The sequence below is a fragment of the Pogoniulus pusillus genome, chromosome 31 (genome assembly GCF_015220805.1).
Source record: "Pogoniulus pusillus isolate bPogPus1 chromosome 31, bPogPus1.pri, whole genome shotgun sequence".
Classification (NCBI taxonomy): domain Eukaryota; kingdom Metazoa; phylum Chordata; class Aves; order Piciformes; family Lybiidae; genus Pogoniulus; species Pogoniulus pusillus.
Genome location: NC_087294.1, coordinates 13,337,974 through 13,356,523, shown reverse-complemented (window position 1 = coordinate 13,356,523; position 18,550 = coordinate 13,337,974). Strand labels below are relative to the sequence as shown.

Genomic DNA, 18,550 nt, shown 5'->3' with positions numbered 1-18,550 from the left:
CCTGCAGGTTCAGGGCAGACCTTATTGTTCTCTACAACTACCTGAAAGAAAGCTGTGGCCAGGTGGGGGTTGGTCTCTTCTCCCAGGCAACCAGTGAGAGAATGAGGAGACACCGGGGAGGTATGAGCTGGATGTCAAGAAGTTCTTTGCAGAGTGATTGGCATTGGAATGGGCTGCACAGGGAGGTGGTGGAGTCACTATCCCTGGAAGTGTTTTAAAAAGACTGAATGAGGCACTTGGTGCCATGGCTTAGTTGATTGCATGGTAATAGGCTGGCCTCAATGATCTTGAAGGTCTTTTCCAACCTGGTTACTTCTGTGATTTCTCAAAGCTCACTTTTCTGTCTACTGATATTAGAGCAACTTTCAAGCAAGGAAATCTATCAGCACTTTGTTTTATACACAGGCTCCATCTGTGTCTCATTAAAAGCCTTGACTGGTTTTCTCACGTGTAACAACTATCTTGGTTCTGTTTTCCTAACAAGCTTTGATTCAGCAGTTTGGTACTTTTCTTAGTGCACAAAAAATTGTATTTAAGAACTGCTGGGATGAATGAATGATACTGTGCATTGAGCACACTATTAACTTAGATCACCAAACCAATGATGTTCAGCCACAGAACAACAGGTATTAAGATGCTGCATGTAATGGTTGGACTACAAGAAAGCTGGGGAGGGACTCTTTAGGATGTCAGGGAGTGATAGGACTGGGGGGGAATGGAACAAAGCTAGAAAAGGGTAGATTCAGACTGGATGTTAGGAAAAAGTTCTTCAGCATCAGGGTGGTGAGACCCTGGAATGAGTTGCCTCATGGTTGAAGCCCCATCCTTGGAAGTGTTTAACGGCAGGCTGATCTAAAGTGAGGTGTCCCTGCCCATGGCAGGGGAGTTGGAGCTAGATGACCCTTGTGGTCCTTTCCAACCTTGATTGATTCTGTGATTCTATGACCCAAAAGGCTGTATTTGGTATCACATTAGAAAATAAAGCATCATGTCACATCCCCTTTTTGCTACTAGAAAATTTCAGTCCAAACTGGTAAAATCCAGAGTTAACAAACATAGGATTTCCATTTTCACTTCTAAGCTTTACCTTGGCAGGTGCTAATAATGCTGTCTGAAGTCTAGAGTGGCGTGCAAGTGACCGATAGAAGTACTTCTGGCATCCATCCCATGAAGAAGAAACTTCTGTCAGCAGCCTGATAGGGCACACAAAGAAGCCTGATATTAGGAAGGCATATAAAGGCAGTGCTGGAAGCACCAAGGCAGCTCTTCAGCCTAATGGACTTTCTTGCAATTTGTTGTTTCACAAGAAAATGTTTCATATTTACAATAACCCCCAAGGAAACTGAAGCAAAAGCAGCAAATTCTCCATCTTTTGACTATTAAGTAATACATCATAATGACTTTTTTTTCCCCAGGAAGCTAACTCCAGCATGATTGGCAAGCCTTTATTTTGGCCTTGACAAAAGATCCTATGAATAAACTTACACCTGAGGAGGACAGTAACCAGCATGGCTCATTGATAGAAGTCCCTTGCTGCTGGAAAAATAGAGCAATGTCTAAAAGACTCTGGTGACAGAGTCTGCTCTGCAAGTTTGCTGATGACACTGAACTGAGAGGCTTGGCTGAGACACATGGAAGCTGGGAGGTCATTCAGCAAGACTGGGACAGGCTGAGAGCTGGGCAGAGAGGAACCTACTCAGGTTCAACAAGGATGAGTGCTGAGTCCTGCACTGGGGAAGGAATAATAAACTGCACCAGTACAGGCTGGGAGGTGATCTGCTGGAGAGCAGCCTCTGGAGAGGGAGCTGGGAGTGCTGGTGGGCAGCAAGTTCTGCATGGCACAGCAAGAAGGCCAATGGGATCTTAGGGTGCATTAAGAGGAGTGTGGCCAGCAGATTGAGGGAGGTTCTCTTCCACCTCTACTCTGTCCTGATGAAACCTCACCTGGAATACTGAGTTCAGTTTTGGGCTCCTGGGTTCAAGAGGGACAGGGATCTACTGGAGAGAGGCCAACAGAGGGCTACAAAGGTCATTAAGGGGCTGTAGCACTGCCTGATGAGGAGAGGCCGAGGGATCTGGGGCTGTTTGGTCTGGTGAAAAGACGACTTAAAGGGGATCTAATCAATGTTTATAAATATCTGAGGGCTGGGAGTCAAGAGAGAGGGGCCAGGCTCTTCAGTTGCACCTGTGATAGGACAAGGGGCAATGGATGGAAATTACAGCACAGCAAGTTCCTCCTCAACATGAGGAAGAACTTCTTTACTGCAAGGGTCCCAGAGCACTGGAACAGGCTACTCAGAGAGGTTGTGGAACCTCCTCTGGAGACTTCCCAGCCCTGTCTGAATGTGTTTCTGTGTGACCTGCACTAGATTATGGTCCTGCTCTGGCAGGGGTGGTTGAACTCAATCTCTGGAGGTCCCTTGGAACCCCTAACATCTTGTGATCCTGTGATCTTTCCTTGAAGCAGGTTTTCCCAGGAATGCCCATTTTGAACTAAGTGTATTTTCTCCTGAAATATCTCATTAATCAAGGAAAAAAAACCCAATTAAGTAATCCCTGTAAATTACAGCTCACTTTGGACAAAATCTTTCAGTCTGCATTCTACTACGATGCTAGCAAAGTGTCCCAGGCAAAGCTGGGTGGTGGAGGATTAACTGAAATCTCATTCACAGTGACAATGAAACTAAGGCAGTTGGCAAAAGTGCAAATTGAAACAACCTAAGCTGTATGTGCCAGGACAGTAAGCTCAGGATACTGGGAAGTAATGGGAGAGAAGACAAATGAGTATCTGCAATCCTAGGTGAAATACATGCCAGAAATTCTAGCTGTTGTAGCTGCAATTCATACAACCTAAGGGTCAGAATGGCTGTGTACATACGTGGCATCCAGTTGATGTGTACAGTGCACCACACTTAATGCACTCTGCAAGTCTAGGGGCCGTAGGTAGAGTACTTCCTGATAGCCTCTTGAACGGGACCAAGAAAGACCTTTCCGGTAGGACAAGCCTGGAATGACATTTAAACACACATGCTTTACATGAGAAAGGCCACAGTTGGTATTGGGATGCAGAAGGAAAAGCTTTTTCACTGTGAGGGTGACAAAACACAGATGAGTTGCCCAGAGAGGCTGTGGAGTCTCCTTCTCTGGAGTCATTCAAAACTCGCCTGGATGCGTCCCTGTGTGATCTGCCCTAGGTCATCCTGCCCTGGCAGGGGATTTGGTCTAGATGATTCTTCCAACTCCTAGTGTTCTGTGATATAAAATCTTTTGATGTAGCTTTCCTAATGCTGATTGCTCTGCTCTCCTGAGACCCCACCTGGAGTACTGTGTACAGTTCTGGAGCTCCCAACACAAAGACATGGAACTGTTGGAGTGAGTCCAGAGGAGGCCACGAAAATGCTCAGAGGGCTGCAGCAGCTCTGCTGTGAGGACAGGCTATGAGAGTTGGGGGCCTTCAGCCTGGAGAAGGCTTCAAGGAGACCTTGAAGTGGCCTTCCATTATCTGAAAGGGGCTTACAGGAGAGCTGGGGAGGGACTACTGATGAGGACCTGTAATGACAGGACGAGGAGTAATGAGTTTAAACTGTCAGAGGGGAGATTAAAACTGGCTGTTAGGAAGAGATTCTTTCCAGTGAGGATGTTGAGACACTGGCACAGGTTGCCCTGGGAGGTCATGGCTGCTCCCTCCCTGAAGGTGTTCAAGACCAGGCCTTGAGTGACCTGTTCTAGCAGGAGGTGTCCCTGCCTATGGCAGGGGGTTGGAACTGGATGAGCTTTAAGATCCCTTGTAAACTAAACCATTCTATGGTTCTATGATTATGCAAAGTCTTTGAATACAATTTTGGTAATATGAGAACTGATTGCAGCTTAGCTGTCTTCAGCTGAACAAGGGTGAAGAACACAGCAGAAATAAAACAAACATAGACCTGTAGGTATAAAGAAGGTTCTTGGTGGTGGCCAAGATAAAAAGAAAGGGTTTTTTTTTCCAAACAAGTGAGAACAAGTGCTAAAGGCAACACTTTTCAATTCTCCTGGTTCCCTTAAGAAAGCTGAGTTAGGGACCATCATCTCATTTTGAAGAGATTAAAAGCCTGGGGAATGAGGTAGTTAAAGGTGCCCCCTGAAATCAAAGTCAGAGCACAGTAAAGAATTCAAACCCCACGTGTTAATTAAATCAGAGCATACCATTCCTTCAGCAGTCATCTAAATATCAAAGGAGCTTAATCTTCTGGAAACAATTTGCTCAGTACATACAAACACCCAAAATTACAGCTGATGCTTTTTCTTGCCTCCCAGAAGGCAGTGAGGACTTTTTTTGGCTTTCATTTATTTTCCAAGTGCTGTGACACTTCGAGTTACATTTGTTATATAATTCATGCCTCCTTGGGACACTTAACACATCCCATTTCTAAGCTTCCTTCTGCACTGAGAAGCAACAGGGATGTTTTTTGGGGTTGTACTTTGTGTTTGTTTGTTTCTTTGTTTGCTTGGTTTTGTTTGTTTTTATGTTGCTGGTTTGGGTTTGTTTGGTTGGAGTTTGTTGTTTGAGGTTCTTAGGATAGAAGTTATAGCTTCCAAGAGGCACCAAAACACTAAAGTCTCTTCAAAATAGATGCAAAATGAATGCAAAGTGGCATTCATTTCTACTACTGGCTACAAATGCTGTCAGTTATTTAACAAGACTGCTTCCTTCTGCTGCCTTCTAAACTGCTCAGTGATTGAGGACAGATGACAAATAATTTAACTTAACATCAGAGGAAAAGGCAACAATCAATAGTTTGGGTAGGTCACAGAATCATAGAATGGTCTGGGCTGGAAGGGACCCCCAGAGGTCATCTAGTCCAACTCCTGCTTCAGACAGCAGGGGCAACCTCAACTAGATCAAGTTGTCCAGAGCCCTGTCAAGCCTCACCATGAATATCTCCAGGGAAGAGGCCATAAACACCTCCTTGGGCAACCTGTTCCAGTGTTCCATCACCCTCATGGTGCAGAACCTGTTCCTAACATCAAATCTAAATCTGCTCTACTCTAGATTGAATAGATTGAAGCCATTGCCCTCATCCTGTCACTCAAGGCCTTTGTAAACAGTTTCTCTCCAGCCTTCATGTAGGCCCTCTTCAGGTACTGGCAGGCTGCTATTAGGTCTCCCCAGAGCCTCCTCTTCTACCCAGCTCCCTCAGCCTATCTTTGTAGCAGAGCTGCTCCAACCCCCTGGGCATTTTCGTGGCCCTCCTCTGGCCTTGCTCTATCAGCTCCATGTCCTTCTTAAACTGAGGACTCCAGAGCTGGATGCAGTACTGCAGGTGAGGTCTCAGCAGAGCAAAGTGTCAGAATCCCCTCTCTGGCTCTGCTGGCAGTGCTGCTTTGGCTGCAGCCCAGGCTGTGTTTTGTCTTTTGGGCTGCAAGCTCACACTGCCTGCTCCTGTCCAGCTTCTGGTCCATCAGCACCCCCAAGTCCTTTCCCACAGGGCTGCTTTCTGTCATGTCCCCTCCCCAGTCAGTATGAATAATGAGGATTGTTCCAGCCCAAGTGCAGAACTCTGCACTTGCTCTTGTTAAACCTCATAAGGTTCCTGGGCTCACCTCAGCTTGTCCAGGTCCCTCTGGATGCCATCCCATTCCTCAGGTCCTTCACCTTAAGATTAGCAAGATTAGTGGAGACTGGACTGCTGAACTGAATGCCTCCAACCATTCCCATAAATAGACCATTCAGTCTCCATGGCTCAGCAACACCTCTGCCCATCTGACTTCTGCCTGTCCATCCACAGAGAGAAGAACTCTCCTTCAAAGCAGCTAACTTAATTTCAGTTCTCTATTAGAGAATGGATATGATGGACACAAGGAGCTCCCCACTTGTTTCTAACAGCTGTGCAGTGACTTCTGACTGGAGATGATTAACTTTCTGCTTCAGAAAAGCTGCTGTTGCACATCTAATGGAATGTAAGAACAGGAAGCATTTGAAGGGCTAACACACCAGGCCTCACAGTCAACAGATGAAGAGACAGAGACTTAAATGCATCTAGGTATTAGTGGCTCAGTGACTTCAAGACCATTTTCTTATGGCAGGTTTAGATGTAGTGGCACAAACAGCAAAATGCTGAAGGACTTTGGTATCAGACACATTATCATTCCAAGCTCACCTGTTTTAGCAAGGCTTTTAAAGAGCTCTGCCAGAGCCCGCTGCTTCTGCATCTGAATGTGCTTCGCCTCTGATTTCTGCTTCTCCTTCTCTGCTGTCTGATCAAACGTTAAATTTTGCAGTTCAGCTACTGAATCAATGATGCCACCTGCAGAGCAGACAGCAGGGAAAGGTAAGAGGAGTGAAAAGCTGATGTGCACAGAGCAGACATGGGAAGGCAGCGTGGGAGGGGAACTCTACTTCTACGCCTTCTCCTGATTCGTTGCATTTACTTTACAGAAGTCAATCATGGTATGGAAATCACAAGGACACTTCACCTGTGAACTGGTCGAGATCTTCCACCAGACCTAAGAATGAATTTTTCTCTGTAACTGCTGTACACATTTTCTGCATTTTCTTAGTAAGCTTAGGCAGACGATGCTGAAGGGATTCTCTATCCAGTGTAATGCCATCCTGGCATTCTTCTGGAAGCACTCTCTGAGACAAGGAACAAAGAACCAAATAGTCCAATTAGACAAAATCTCCAAGCTGTCTTATTTACCCATTAAGAGTAAATAGCTGCAAAAACAAGGGCTAAATTCTACATTCATCAAAGGTGCCAAAACCTTCTGGCACCAACACTCGAAGACAACATGAAGCTGCAATAAGTGAAACCAATAACCCTGTTGATTATCAGTAACAGGCTTTCAAACCACCACCCAACAAACCAAACACAATAGATTTGCATCAGCTTTCTCCTCCTCATTGCACCCTCATGACTGTCAGAGGATAGGAACAGGGAGCAAATGTTCTGCTGGTCTGAAGAAGCAGAATGGAAAGCAGTTCAGCATTTCCCACTCACAAATTCTTATGAGTTACAATTTTCTCCTTGAGCCTTATTAAGACTTAATGGATGAGAATAACAATCAATTTCAGGAAGAAAAATAGTTGACTTCTTCTCTGAGCTGGTCAACTTAAGTTAGAGACACACTTAACTGTGACATTGCAGAGTATGATTTCACAGAATCACAGAATGTTAGGGGCTGGAAGGGACCTCAAAAGCTCATTCTGTCCAGTCACCTTACCAGAGCAGAATTACCTAAAGCAGATCACACAGGAACACATCCAGGCAGCTCTTGAATATTTTCAGAGAGCAAGACTCCACAATCCCTCTGGGCAGCCTGTTCTGCTGTTCTGTCACCCTCACAGGGAAAAAATTCGTTGTCGTGTTTCCATGGAACTTCCTCTGCCTCAGCTCCCACCCACTGCCCCTTGTCCTGGCATTGGGCATCACCCAGCAGAGTCTGGCTCCAGCCTCTTGGCACTCACCTTTACATAACTTAAATATTAATTTACCATGTACCAACTCGTCCAAGGCAAATAGTTGCAGTAGCTGTCACACATCTGCTGTTAGTTGGCAATGCAAAGCATTGCCCTATGAGGATTCAAGCTCAATCTAAGTTTATATTTATTCAGAACTAACATACACACAAATCCTACAGCCACATGACTGTTTGTCTGGGTCCTTGTTTAGAAATACAGTGTCAGGATGTTAGGAGGAAGTTCTTCACAGAGAGGGTGATTGGCATTGGAATGGGCTGCCCAGGGAAGTGGTGGAGTTGCTGTCCCTGGGGGTGTTCAGAGAAAGACTGGATGAGGTATTTCGTGCCATGCTCTGGTTGATTGGATGGAGCTGGGTGCTAGGTTGGACTGGATGAGCTTGGAGGTCTCTTCCAACCTGGCTGATTCTATGATTCTATGAACAATTTCTACCCCAAATTCATATTATTCACTATTAGGAAAGTAGTGAATTGCAGGAGATGATATGCAGGCCACTTAGGTTGGACTGGATGATCTTGGAGGTCTCTTCCAACCTGCTTGATTCTATGACTCCAAGAAATGTAAGTGCTGTCATCTCTGTACTGGAGCACAGCCACGGTGCCAAATCCATACAAAAGGTGCTTGTACTTTCATGCTGCATTCCTACCCATCTGCAGTGTTTCATAACAGTGAGCACAAGACAGACCAAAAGCTGGTTGATATATTCCACAGACTTAGACTCTTACACAACATTTTTCTGCATTCATCAGTGAAAAGCAACACAGAGATGGGAACAGTGAAAATATCCCTCCCCACATTTTGAATAAAGAACATCCTCACCTTGGTACCATCTGCTTTAGCAGATAGGAGTTTTCTTAATGTGTTGTTCAGCCTTTGAACTTTGGTCTCTTTGTTCTCCAATTCTTCTTGTTTCTGCAAACAGTCCAGCTGCTCCTCCTTGCCAATTTCCACCAAAGCAGGCCGACATGGCTCATCCAGAACAGCTTCAAACTTCTTCATGAATTTAAAGAGGGTCCTAATTACCAAAGGAAAGCAAAAATATCACTGGGTTTTATAATCCCCTCAGTGCTGGAAATAAATGTTCCCACTGTGTTATGAGCAGAAGGAATACTCTTGCATGTAAATTTCATCAACAGATCTTGGTGTTTGTAGATTTCATCTAGAAGGAAGGTCCCAAATACAGAGCTCTGACTTACCTGCGTATTTTTTCAACTGATTGTTTTATAGCCCAGAAGCTGACATCATTCCACTTGGAAATTTTCACAAATTCCTACCAGGAAAACAAACAGAAGTGATTACTTACAGAAATACAACACACTCTTTGCATAGAAAAGAGGATCTTTGAAGCTCATCAGCTTTAAATGTCAATATATGTAAGCCTTACCAGGAAAGGCTGAGAGGCCTGGGGCTTTTTACTCTGGCTAGGAGAAAACTGAGAGGGGATCTAATCAATGGTTATAAATGTTTGAGGAGTGGGGATTAGGAAGGAAGGGACAGCCTCTGCTTACTTGTGCCCTTTGATAGGACAAAGAGTAATGGATGTAAACTACAGCACAGCAAGTTCCACCTCAACATGAGGAAGAACTTCCTTACTGTAAGGGTCTCAGAGCACTGGAAAAGGCTGCCCAGAGAGATTGTGAAGTCTCCTTCTCTGGAGACTTTCCAGCCTTGTCTGGATGCTTTCCTGTGCAGCTTGCTCTGGCAGGGGGGTTGGACTGCTCTGTGCCATGGTCCTGCTCTGGCAGAGGGGTTGGACTGGAAGATCTCCAGTGATCCCTTCCAACCCCTAATATCCTGTCAGCCTGTGACATTTTAGTAAGTGTCAAAAAGATTGCATAGGCATCTGATTCCATCAACATATGTGTTCACACTACAACTGCTGCAGAGCAAAATGCTGTGAAAGCCAAAGGGGCTTCACTACTGGGTAGAAATTTCCACAGCTAAATGGAACTGATCAAACATTAAAGACTTCAACCAACCCCCCAGCCTCAACAGTAAATTCTTGACAAAGATAATGTGAAGCATAGGAGGGATTTCAGTGGCCATAGAGCTATTATATACAAATTCAAGTAATATCTCCTCTGCTGTTCCCTTGGTTAGATCAATGTATCATCTGAGTGAAGCTTCCTCTTACCTTAAGTTCCTTTTCTATAGGGTGACGAAGTTCAGTGATTCTGGCCTCAACACACTCTGAAAACTGCTTGTAGTAATTGTGTAGATTCCACAGGATGCTGCAGAGAATGTCTGGAAGGGACAGGCAATAACAAGCTTCTTTTAAAAGACTGTATTCTTTAGTGTCAAGAGAAGAAATGCATGCATCCCCACCCCTCCTTTCTTTTCAATCATGAAACCTCACAACACTCAAAGATGTGGAACACTGACCAGTAATACTCTCCATCAAAATGCGAAAACCAAGACAGAATCATCACAGAATTATTCAGGTTGGACAAAAATTCTTGGGATCATCAAGCCCAACTAATTAACCCTACGCTGGAAGGCCCACACCTAACCATATACCCAACACCAAATCTAAACCACCTTTGAACACATCCACGGCAGTCACCACAGGACTGTGTTGTATTTGTGAGCTGAGTGATCTCTTTGGGAAGTCTCAGAAGCATAGAATGTAAGGGGCATCAAAAGCTCATGCAGTCCAACTTTCCTGCCACAGCCAGGATCACCTATACCAGATCACAAAGGAATGTGCCCAGGCAGGTTTTGACTATTTCCAGACAGGAAGACTTCACAACCTCCCTGGGCAGCCTCTTCCGCTGTTCTGTCACCCTCATAGGGAAAAAAAGATTCCTTGTATCTCTGTGGAACTTCCTATGCCTCAGCTTCCACACATTGCCCCTTGTCCTGGCACTGGGCATCACCCAGCAGAGCCTGGCTCCAGCCACCTGGCACTCACTCTTTACATCTTTGTAACCATTGATGAGGACCCCCCTCAGGCTTCTCCTCTGCCAGCAGCACAGCCCCAGCTCCCTCAGGCTCTCCACCTAAGGAAGATCTTCCACTGCCTTCAGCAGTTTTGTGGCTCTGCACTGAACTCTCTCAAGCAGTTCCCTGAGGTCCTTCTTGAACTGAGTGGCCCAGAACTGGACACAATTTTCCAGATGCAGCCTCACCAGGGCAGAATAGAAAGGACGAGAACCTCTCTGGACCTACCAATCGCAGCCCTTCTAACCCACCCCATAATGGCTTTGGCCTTCTTGGCCACCAGAGCACATAGCTGTCCCTGAATACCTGATGGTCAGGCTGTTGTAAAGACAACCCAATACACATAATGCTAACAGCTTACCCTTTTCTGCTGCTTGAGGCATCAGCAAGACATGGCAATGAAAAACCAGTAGTGCTTGCAGTCGTGCATGAAATTCTCCCAGAGTGGATCCTTCAATGAAAGCCTGCAGTGTGCTGACCAGCCTTTTCACATCCATTTGCTCAGCCTCTGAAAAGGACACCAGAAATTCAGAAGGGGGAGAAATAAATCACAGAATCACATAAACAAGCTACAAAACATAGACAAACAGGTTCTTTGCATGACAACTGACTGCTGTCTGTAAACTTTCAACTAAAGAGATACTGGAAGGTGTCCAGAGAAGGGTGATAGTGCTGGTGAAAGGCCTGGAACACAAACCCTATAAGGAGAGGCTGAGGGAGCTGGGGGTGTGCAGCCTGCAGAAGAGGAGGCTCAGGGCAGAGCTCATTGCTGTCTACAATTACCTGAAGGGAGGCTGTAGCCAGGTAGGGTTGGGCTCTTCTCCCAGGCAACCAGCAACAGAACAAGGGGACACAGTCTCAAGTTGTGCCAGGGCAGGTCTAAGCTGGATGTTAGGAAAAAGTTCTTGCCAGAGAGAGTGACTGGCATTGGAATGGGCTGCCCAGGGAGGTGGTGGAGTCACCATCCCTGGAGGTGTTCAAGAAAAGCCTGGATGAGGCACTTAGTGCCATGGTCTGGTTGACTGGCTAGGGCTGGGTGCTAGGTTGGGCTGGATGAGCTTGGAGGTCTGTTCCAACCTGGCTGATTATTTGATTCTAGGAAATAGCAGTTTTGTATTAGAAAAGGGGCAGAAGGAGTAGTGAGGAGAATTCTTATTTAACAATAAGCCAAATCAACAAATACCACACTGGAAAGAAAGGAGAGGTGTTTAAGAGGAGGCTGGATGAGGCACTTAGTGCCATGGTTGAGTTAATTTGAAGGGTTAGGTGATAGGTTGGACTCAATGATCTTACAAGTCTTTTCTCTCCTGGTTAATTCTGTGAGAGGGGCTGAGTGAGGCATCAGTGAGATAGTGACTGAGAAGGCAAATCATATATCCAATTTCAGAGTACAGCATACATCTAAAGAATATTCTCTGTGAATGAAAGGCTTTTTTTGGTTTTGGTCATTGAGGCAGACTATAAGTTAGTCACTGCTAGTTCCTTAACTCCTCAACATCATGAAGACAGAAATAGATCCTGAAAAATCTGGTATAGTGTCTTCAGAGCAAACTACCTATGGGAGAAGGCAGGCTGGCCACTTGGAGATATAAAATAATCCCAGTTTATGAAGCTCACCTACTAAGTGCATTAATTTAGTCAGGACACTGCCTCAGAGGATGCTACTTTCATCTTCACAATTCTATTGAATTTTGAGGAGACAAGGGACTGAGAAGTGTATGCTTTATCCCTATTTAACATCATGGGAGCACCTGCAGGCAGATTTGCTAAGAACAGTGGGTACCAAAATCCTGTTAGAATTCTCTAGGCTTTATACAAGATGCTAAAAGCAGCTCAGCTGAGATATTGATTATGCTTTGTGCAGTTAAAAAACATGAGATGCCTTTTCCAGCTGCAGGTGGAGGCCTCCTACCCTCCCAACCTGTTTGAAATGTTTGTATGTGCACGATGTAGTCAGCACAGTTGTACTTTCTTTGAGATGCTATTTACAGACACCTTTTTCCTCCCAAATGCACAATATCAGTCCTAAGAGAGACTCACAGGATGTCAGGGGTTGGAAGGGACTCAAAGAGATCTAGTCCAACCCTCCTGCCAGAGCAGGACCATATAGTTTAGCTCAGGTCACAGAGGAACACATCCAGATAGGCTCTGAAAGTCCCCAGAGAAGGAGACTCCAAAATCTCTCTGGGGAGCCTGTTCCAGTGCTCTGGGACCCTTAAAGAAGTTCTCCCTTGTGTTGAGGTGGAACCTCCTGTGCTGCAGCTTATATCAAATTGCTCCTTGTTCATGTTTCCAAACATTCTCTGCTCTCCCCATTTCCTGTCTCCAGCCCAGAGGTGGGTCCAGAAATAAATACCAAGTGAGGTTCTTTCTAAATGGAAGACTACACAGAAATGGAATTTGTTGCAGGGCGAAAGGTGCAAGAGCTACACCTGAAAGTGCCTTCTCAAACTCTGGCATCCTCAGTCACAATTAGAACTGCATTACATACTCATATAAGGACAGCACTTACCTTCTGTGTTTGCCTCTGTCTGCTCTTGAACATACTTTTCAATCATCTGATAGACTGAGAACCAATGCTTGGTGGATTTCTCTGCATGCTGCTTCATAATGTTGTCCAAGCTTACTGACCAGCAGCTGGAAACAACAAGGAAAGAGAGAGAAAGGAAAAAACAAAGCAAAAATACTGTGGTTAGTTTGGGTTCCAAAACAAAATAAACTTTATTCTGTGTTTCTACTGAAGGAAAATTTTACAGGATGAAGTATCTATGCATATGGTTCATACACATATTCAGTTCTTGAGGATCACTGCTTTGCCCCTGCTATTAAAGAAGAAGCAAGAAATGCAGGAACTAGGGGGGCACACAGGATGTTAGGGGTTGGAAGGGATCTCCAACCCTCCTACCAGAGCAGAACCATATCATCTAGCTCAGATCACACAGGAACACATCCAGACAGGGCTTGAAAGTCACCAGAGAAGGAGACTCCACAACATCCCTGTGGAGCCTGTTCCAGTGCTCTGTGACCCTTAGAGTGCAGAGGATGTTCCTCATGTTGAGGTAGAACTTCCTAACAGTAAAACAAAACCAGTCAGAGCCAGGTTTTAGAGTTTCTTGTCACAAAACTAGAGGTAGACTTGTGGAATGCCTGGTCATGGCATACAGTGAAGATAAAAATGGGAAGAATTTTCCTTAGCAGGACAATAACTTTTAAAGAAAGCTTAATGGGTGCTGTTAAATAGACAAAACACTGCAGGCTCAGTAGAAGGGAACCCTAGAATGAAAATGGAACACTGGGAAGAGATCAGGATGAAGCACTCTAGTTAATCTGTTCTGCTTCTGCTCCTCCTGAGGCATGTACATAGGGTCACAGTGAGCTGGGCATGCTCATTCTGAGCCACTACTGCTACTACTTTGGGTTGCTTTATTCCCCCGTATCATTACTAGGACAGACACACACACACACAGAGAAGCCTGTTCCATGATTGAGGCAATTCTACTTTGGAATGTGACTCTGTACAGAGACAGCAGCTTATAGCATCTATGGGAAAGCAGTAGAGAAGGACAGCTCTTACTTCAGCTCCAGCCTGCGCCACTGGATAATCAGTTGTGTGACCAAAGCAAGGTGTTTCCGCAAGGACAAAGCTCGACTAGCATTTTCCTCCCAGTCCTGAAAAAAGGACAGATAAAAATTCTCCTTCACACAAAGCCAGAAATTAAGTCTCTGCATGGCAAGACTCGTGGATTACATCCCTGCTCCTTAAATTTAAGAATGTGGAGCAAGTTCACTTCCCCAAATCCTGGTTAGGAAACTGTTGGGTTTATTATGGTAGCAACACAAATACACAAAAGAGAAGAGTTTCCTCTTAGCTCTTTTCCTACCTGTGCCTTTGCAAGAAGAATTTCCAAGCCATTCAGGAACTTTGAGAGAGGACTAGAGAGTGGGAAACTCTGGATTCTGTCCACCACAACTAACAGCTGCAGAATGAGAAACAACCATTCAGCCTGCAGTAACTCATCTTCAACAGAAGCAGTCATGTAATTAAGCTAATCTGTATCAGCACAACCCTCTCACCCTCCTCTGCAGGATACAGGAATTTGTTTTAAACTGCTTCCTCATTTTAGTGTAAACTCATTAGTAGTTCAGTGAAGGTCAGTCCCCCTGGAACTGGAAAGGAACTGCAAAGGAACACAAATGACCTAATGCAAACAGTTCCAATTGATGCTCAGCTTTTGCATTACTCTAAAAAAATATAACCTGAGGGCTACACAAGTTCTGTAATTGGAATCGAAGAGCCTAATTTTAAAGGACTATGAAAAAGTGGGGGCTTTGAGAAAAGAAAGAAACAGGAGCCCAGCCAGCAGCAGAACTAATCAAAAAGTTATCTGTGAGGCATGGCAGAGTGAAGATTGCTTAACACTGTAGTATCAGTGGGCCACTTGGTATTTTCTAACTAAAATAAAACCAGTAACCACTAGAGGTTTGGGGCAGTGTGGCTGGAAAGCTGCATGGCAGAAAGGGACCCACGAGTTCTAACTGACGAGCCACTGAATAGGAGCCAGCAGTGTGCCCAGGTGGCCAAGAAAGACAGTGGGATCCTGGCTGGCATTAGAAATGCTGTGGCCAGCAGGAGCAGGGTGGGGATTGTCCTCTTGTACTCAGCTCTGGTGAGGCCACAGCTTGAGTGCTGTGTTCAGTTTTGGGCACCTCAATACAAGAGAGATGTGGAGGTGCTGGAGCCAGTGCAGAGGAGGGCAAGGAAGCTGGGGAAGGGCCTGGAGAATAAATCTGATGAGGAGCAACTGAGGGAGCTGGGGCTGGTTAGTGTGAAACAGAGGAGGCTGAGGGCAGAGCTCATGGCTGTCTGCAGCTACCTGCAAGGTGGTTGTGGAGAGGTTGGTGCTGGGCTCTTCTCACAAGTAAACAGTGATAGAATAAGAGGGAACAGCCTCCAGCTGCCACTGGGTAGGTTTAGACTGGATAATAGGAAATTTCTTTTCAGGGCAGGAGTGTTCAGGCACTGGAATGGGCTGCCCAGGGAGGTGGTGGAGTCACCAACCCTGGATATGTTTAAAGGCCATTTGGATGTGGTGCTTGAGGATATAGTTTAGGGTGCACTTTGTAGAGCAGGGATATCTGTTGGACCTGGTGATCCTGAGAGTCTTTTCCAACCTGAATGTTTCTGTGATCATACCTAATACTTCCTAAGAAGAAACAAGTTTGTCTTCAAAACATCTGCATAAGTGATCTAGACAGCATCTGGACAAGTGCCTCCATGCATATGCATATGTCTATTCCTATCCACACACACATTCACACCCCAAATGCAATCCAAAACACTTTGTTTTTCTCCCAAGCACATCTTGAGGTTGGTTTTACCTGCACAAGCACGGGATGCTCTGGCCATTCTTGCAGTAGCCTGTTTACTTCTTTAACCAAATTATCAAGCACAGGCTGGCACAGTCGGACTTGCTGGATGTTGGGGTGCTGGTAGAAGTCATAAGGGCCATCCTGCTGCAGCATCAGATCCGAAGTGAGTTCCTCAAAGAAGGTATTGCGAAGAACAGTGCTAACTAGAAGCTGGCTGCCCAGAAGGCTATCATTCATTTCAGCACCTGGGAAACAAAAGAAGGAAGACATCACACATGCTATTAATTCCTTTTTCAGTTCCTTTTTAGTCCGGAGATGAGAAGACTGAGAAGGGATCTAATCAATGCCTATCAAAATCTGAGGGCTGGAGTCAGGAAGGAGGGGATGGGGACAGCCTCTGCTCACTTGCGCCCTGTGATAGGACATGGGCAATGGATGGAAACTACAGCACAGGAAGGTCCACCTCAAAATGGGGAAGAATTATTGTAAGGGCCACAGAGCACTGGCACAGGCTGCCCAGAGAGGTTGTGGAGTCTCCTTCTCTGGAGACTTTCCAGCCCTGTCTGGATGTGTTCCTGTGGGACCTGTACTAGATGCTATGGTCCTGCTCTGGCAGGAGGGTTGGATTTAAAGACCTCCAGAGGTCCCTTGTAACCCCAAAATCCTGTGATTCTGTGAAGAGATATTTATTTATATCTAGCTTACTTCGTTTGTGGGGGCTGTGTGACTGACAAGTCAGAGGCATCTTCTTCTCATCTACCATTGGAATGGGCTGCCCAGGGAGGTGGTGGAGTCGCTATCCCTGGAGGTGTCCAAGAAATGTGTGAACCTGGCACTTTGGGACACATTTTAATGGCTAAGGTGGTGTTGGGTTGAAGGCTGCACTCAGTGATCTTGGACATCTCTGCCAACCAAAGCAACACTGATTCTGTGGAAGTTAAATCTGCAGATCTTACCAATTAAAGGATAGAACTGTGACACCAGGCATGCACCAGTCTGGTAGCAGGAAATAAATGTGCTGAAGTAATGTTTGGCTTGATGAGAAGGCAGACTCTGCTGATACCAGAGGGATCGAGCGAAGTTCAAGCACAGCTGCTGGTGAACCATCATCACTGCTTGCATGGAGCTCTTGGACAACAGGGCTCTCTCAGCTTCCAGCTGCTTTTCCAGTGGATCTTCAGTTTCCATTTTCTCTTCTAGGGTTGGTTGAGCTGTGATATCTTCAAAGTCCTGCAAATCACATGATAATCAAAAGTCAATGCTAATGTCTTTCTTTAACACTTCCCTTCCCCCCCTCATCTCCCTTTCTGCAGCAATATGCTACTGATTTGGAGCTGGCACCCTGTACACAGATACTGCCTGCCTCACAGCTCAGGTGTCCATCTGAAACAAAACACAGGGCAACAGGCACAACTACAGCTGGCAAGAGAGCAGTACAGTGATCCCTCAGCTGCTGCCAAGTAAAAATCACACTCAGAATCAGTCAGAGTTGGAAGGGACCACAAGGATCATCTAGTTTCAACGCCCCTGCCATGGGCAGGGACACGTCATACTAGACCAGGCTGTTTAGAGCCTCATCCAGACTGGACTTAAAACACCTCCAGGGAAGGGGCTTCACCCACCTCCCTGGGCAACCCATTTCACGGTCTCACCACCCTCATGCTGAGCAACTTCTTCCTAACATCCATTCTGAGGTGGATTAGAAGAGCTGTGGTTAGTAGGTCCAGAGAAGATCTCCTCCCACTCTACTCTGCCCTGCTGAGGCTGCATCTGGAATGTTGTGTCCAGTTCTGGGCCCCGCAGTTCAAGAAGGACCTCAGGGAACTGCTAGAGAGAGAGCAGTGCAGAGCCACAAAACTGCTGAAGGCAGTGGAAGATCTTCCTTAGGAGGAGAGCCTGAGGGAGCTGGGGCTGTGCTGCTGGGAGAGAAGGAGCCTGAGGGGGGGACCTCATGAATGGTTATAAAGATGTGAAGGTGAGTGGCGAGAGGCTGGAGCCAGGCTCTGCTGGGTGATGCCCAGTGATAGCACAGGGGGCAATGCATGAGAGTTGAGGTATAGGAAGTTCCATGGAAACAGGAGGAAAATGTTTTTAGTGTTGAGGATGATAGAACCTTGGAACAGGCTGCCCTGGGGGGGATTGTGGAGACTCCCTCTCTGGAGATACTCAAGACCTGCCTGGGTGTCCTCTGTGCTATCTGCTCTAGGTGCTCTGGCAGGGGGCGGTTGGACTGGATGAGCTTACAAGGTCCCTTCCAGTCCCTAACACTCTGTGATTCACCTGAACCACAGTACAGGTCAAGACCAGAAATTAATTCCAAAACACTTTGCACAAGCAGAAGGTAGAATAAACTCACAGCAGAGTACTTACTACCTTCTTATCAAACCCCACTACATATTTCTCTTCTGACTGAAGAAAAAGCTGTTTCATTCCTCATCTCACAGGACTTACAGCAAGTATTTTCAGGAGCTACTCGAGAAGTAATTCTTGTGTTTCTTTACCAAAGTTAAAGCCATTACCTTCTCATGAAAAGGAAATCTCCTCCTAAATTCTTCCTCTTCCTCCTCTTCTTCACTCCGTCCTGTCCCATGGCTTTTACTTCTGTATCTGTACAGACTGTGTTGCATGGCCTCTTGCTCTTGGGCACGACGTTCCTGCTCATCCCATTCATTTATAATTGCCTAAGGAGACACAAAGCAGCAAACATTTACCCAAGCTGATTTGTCTTGTTTGGCTCTTTCCTACTCTTCAGTGCACCACCATCCTCATTTGTTAAAATTT

At 45.7% G+C, this 18,550-nt stretch overlaps 1 protein-coding gene across 1 annotated transcript in view; it reads right to left on the bottom strand.

Annotated features, from left to right (window-relative positions):
• Positions 1-18,550, bottom strand: part of MDN1 (midasin AAA ATPase 1) — a 128,034-nt gene that overhangs the window by 31,126 nt on the left and 78,358 nt on the right. Inside the window, exons 64-77 of the mRNA XM_064169384.1 lie at positions 18,289-18,450; positions 16,726-16,999; positions 15,779-16,014; positions 14,281-14,376; positions 13,974-14,068; positions 12,912-13,036; positions 10,761-10,907; positions 9,594-9,703; positions 8,656-8,729; positions 8,279-8,474; positions 6,457-6,616; positions 6,141-6,287; positions 2,879-3,005; positions 1,088-1,193 (exon numbers count right to left, since the gene is read on the bottom strand). Coding sequence (XP_064025454.1) covers positions 1,088-1,193; positions 2,879-3,005; positions 6,141-6,287; positions 6,457-6,616; positions 8,279-8,474; positions 8,656-8,729; positions 9,594-9,703; positions 10,761-10,907; positions 12,912-13,036; positions 13,974-14,068; positions 14,281-14,376; positions 15,779-16,014; positions 16,726-16,999; positions 18,289-18,450 — 2,055 coding nt within the window. The remainder of the gene's footprint in view (positions 1-1,087; positions 1,194-2,878; positions 3,006-6,140; positions 6,288-6,456; positions 6,617-8,278; positions 8,475-8,655; positions 8,730-9,593; positions 9,704-10,760; positions 10,908-12,911; positions 13,037-13,973; positions 14,069-14,280; positions 14,377-15,778; positions 16,015-16,725; positions 17,000-18,288; positions 18,451-18,550) is intronic.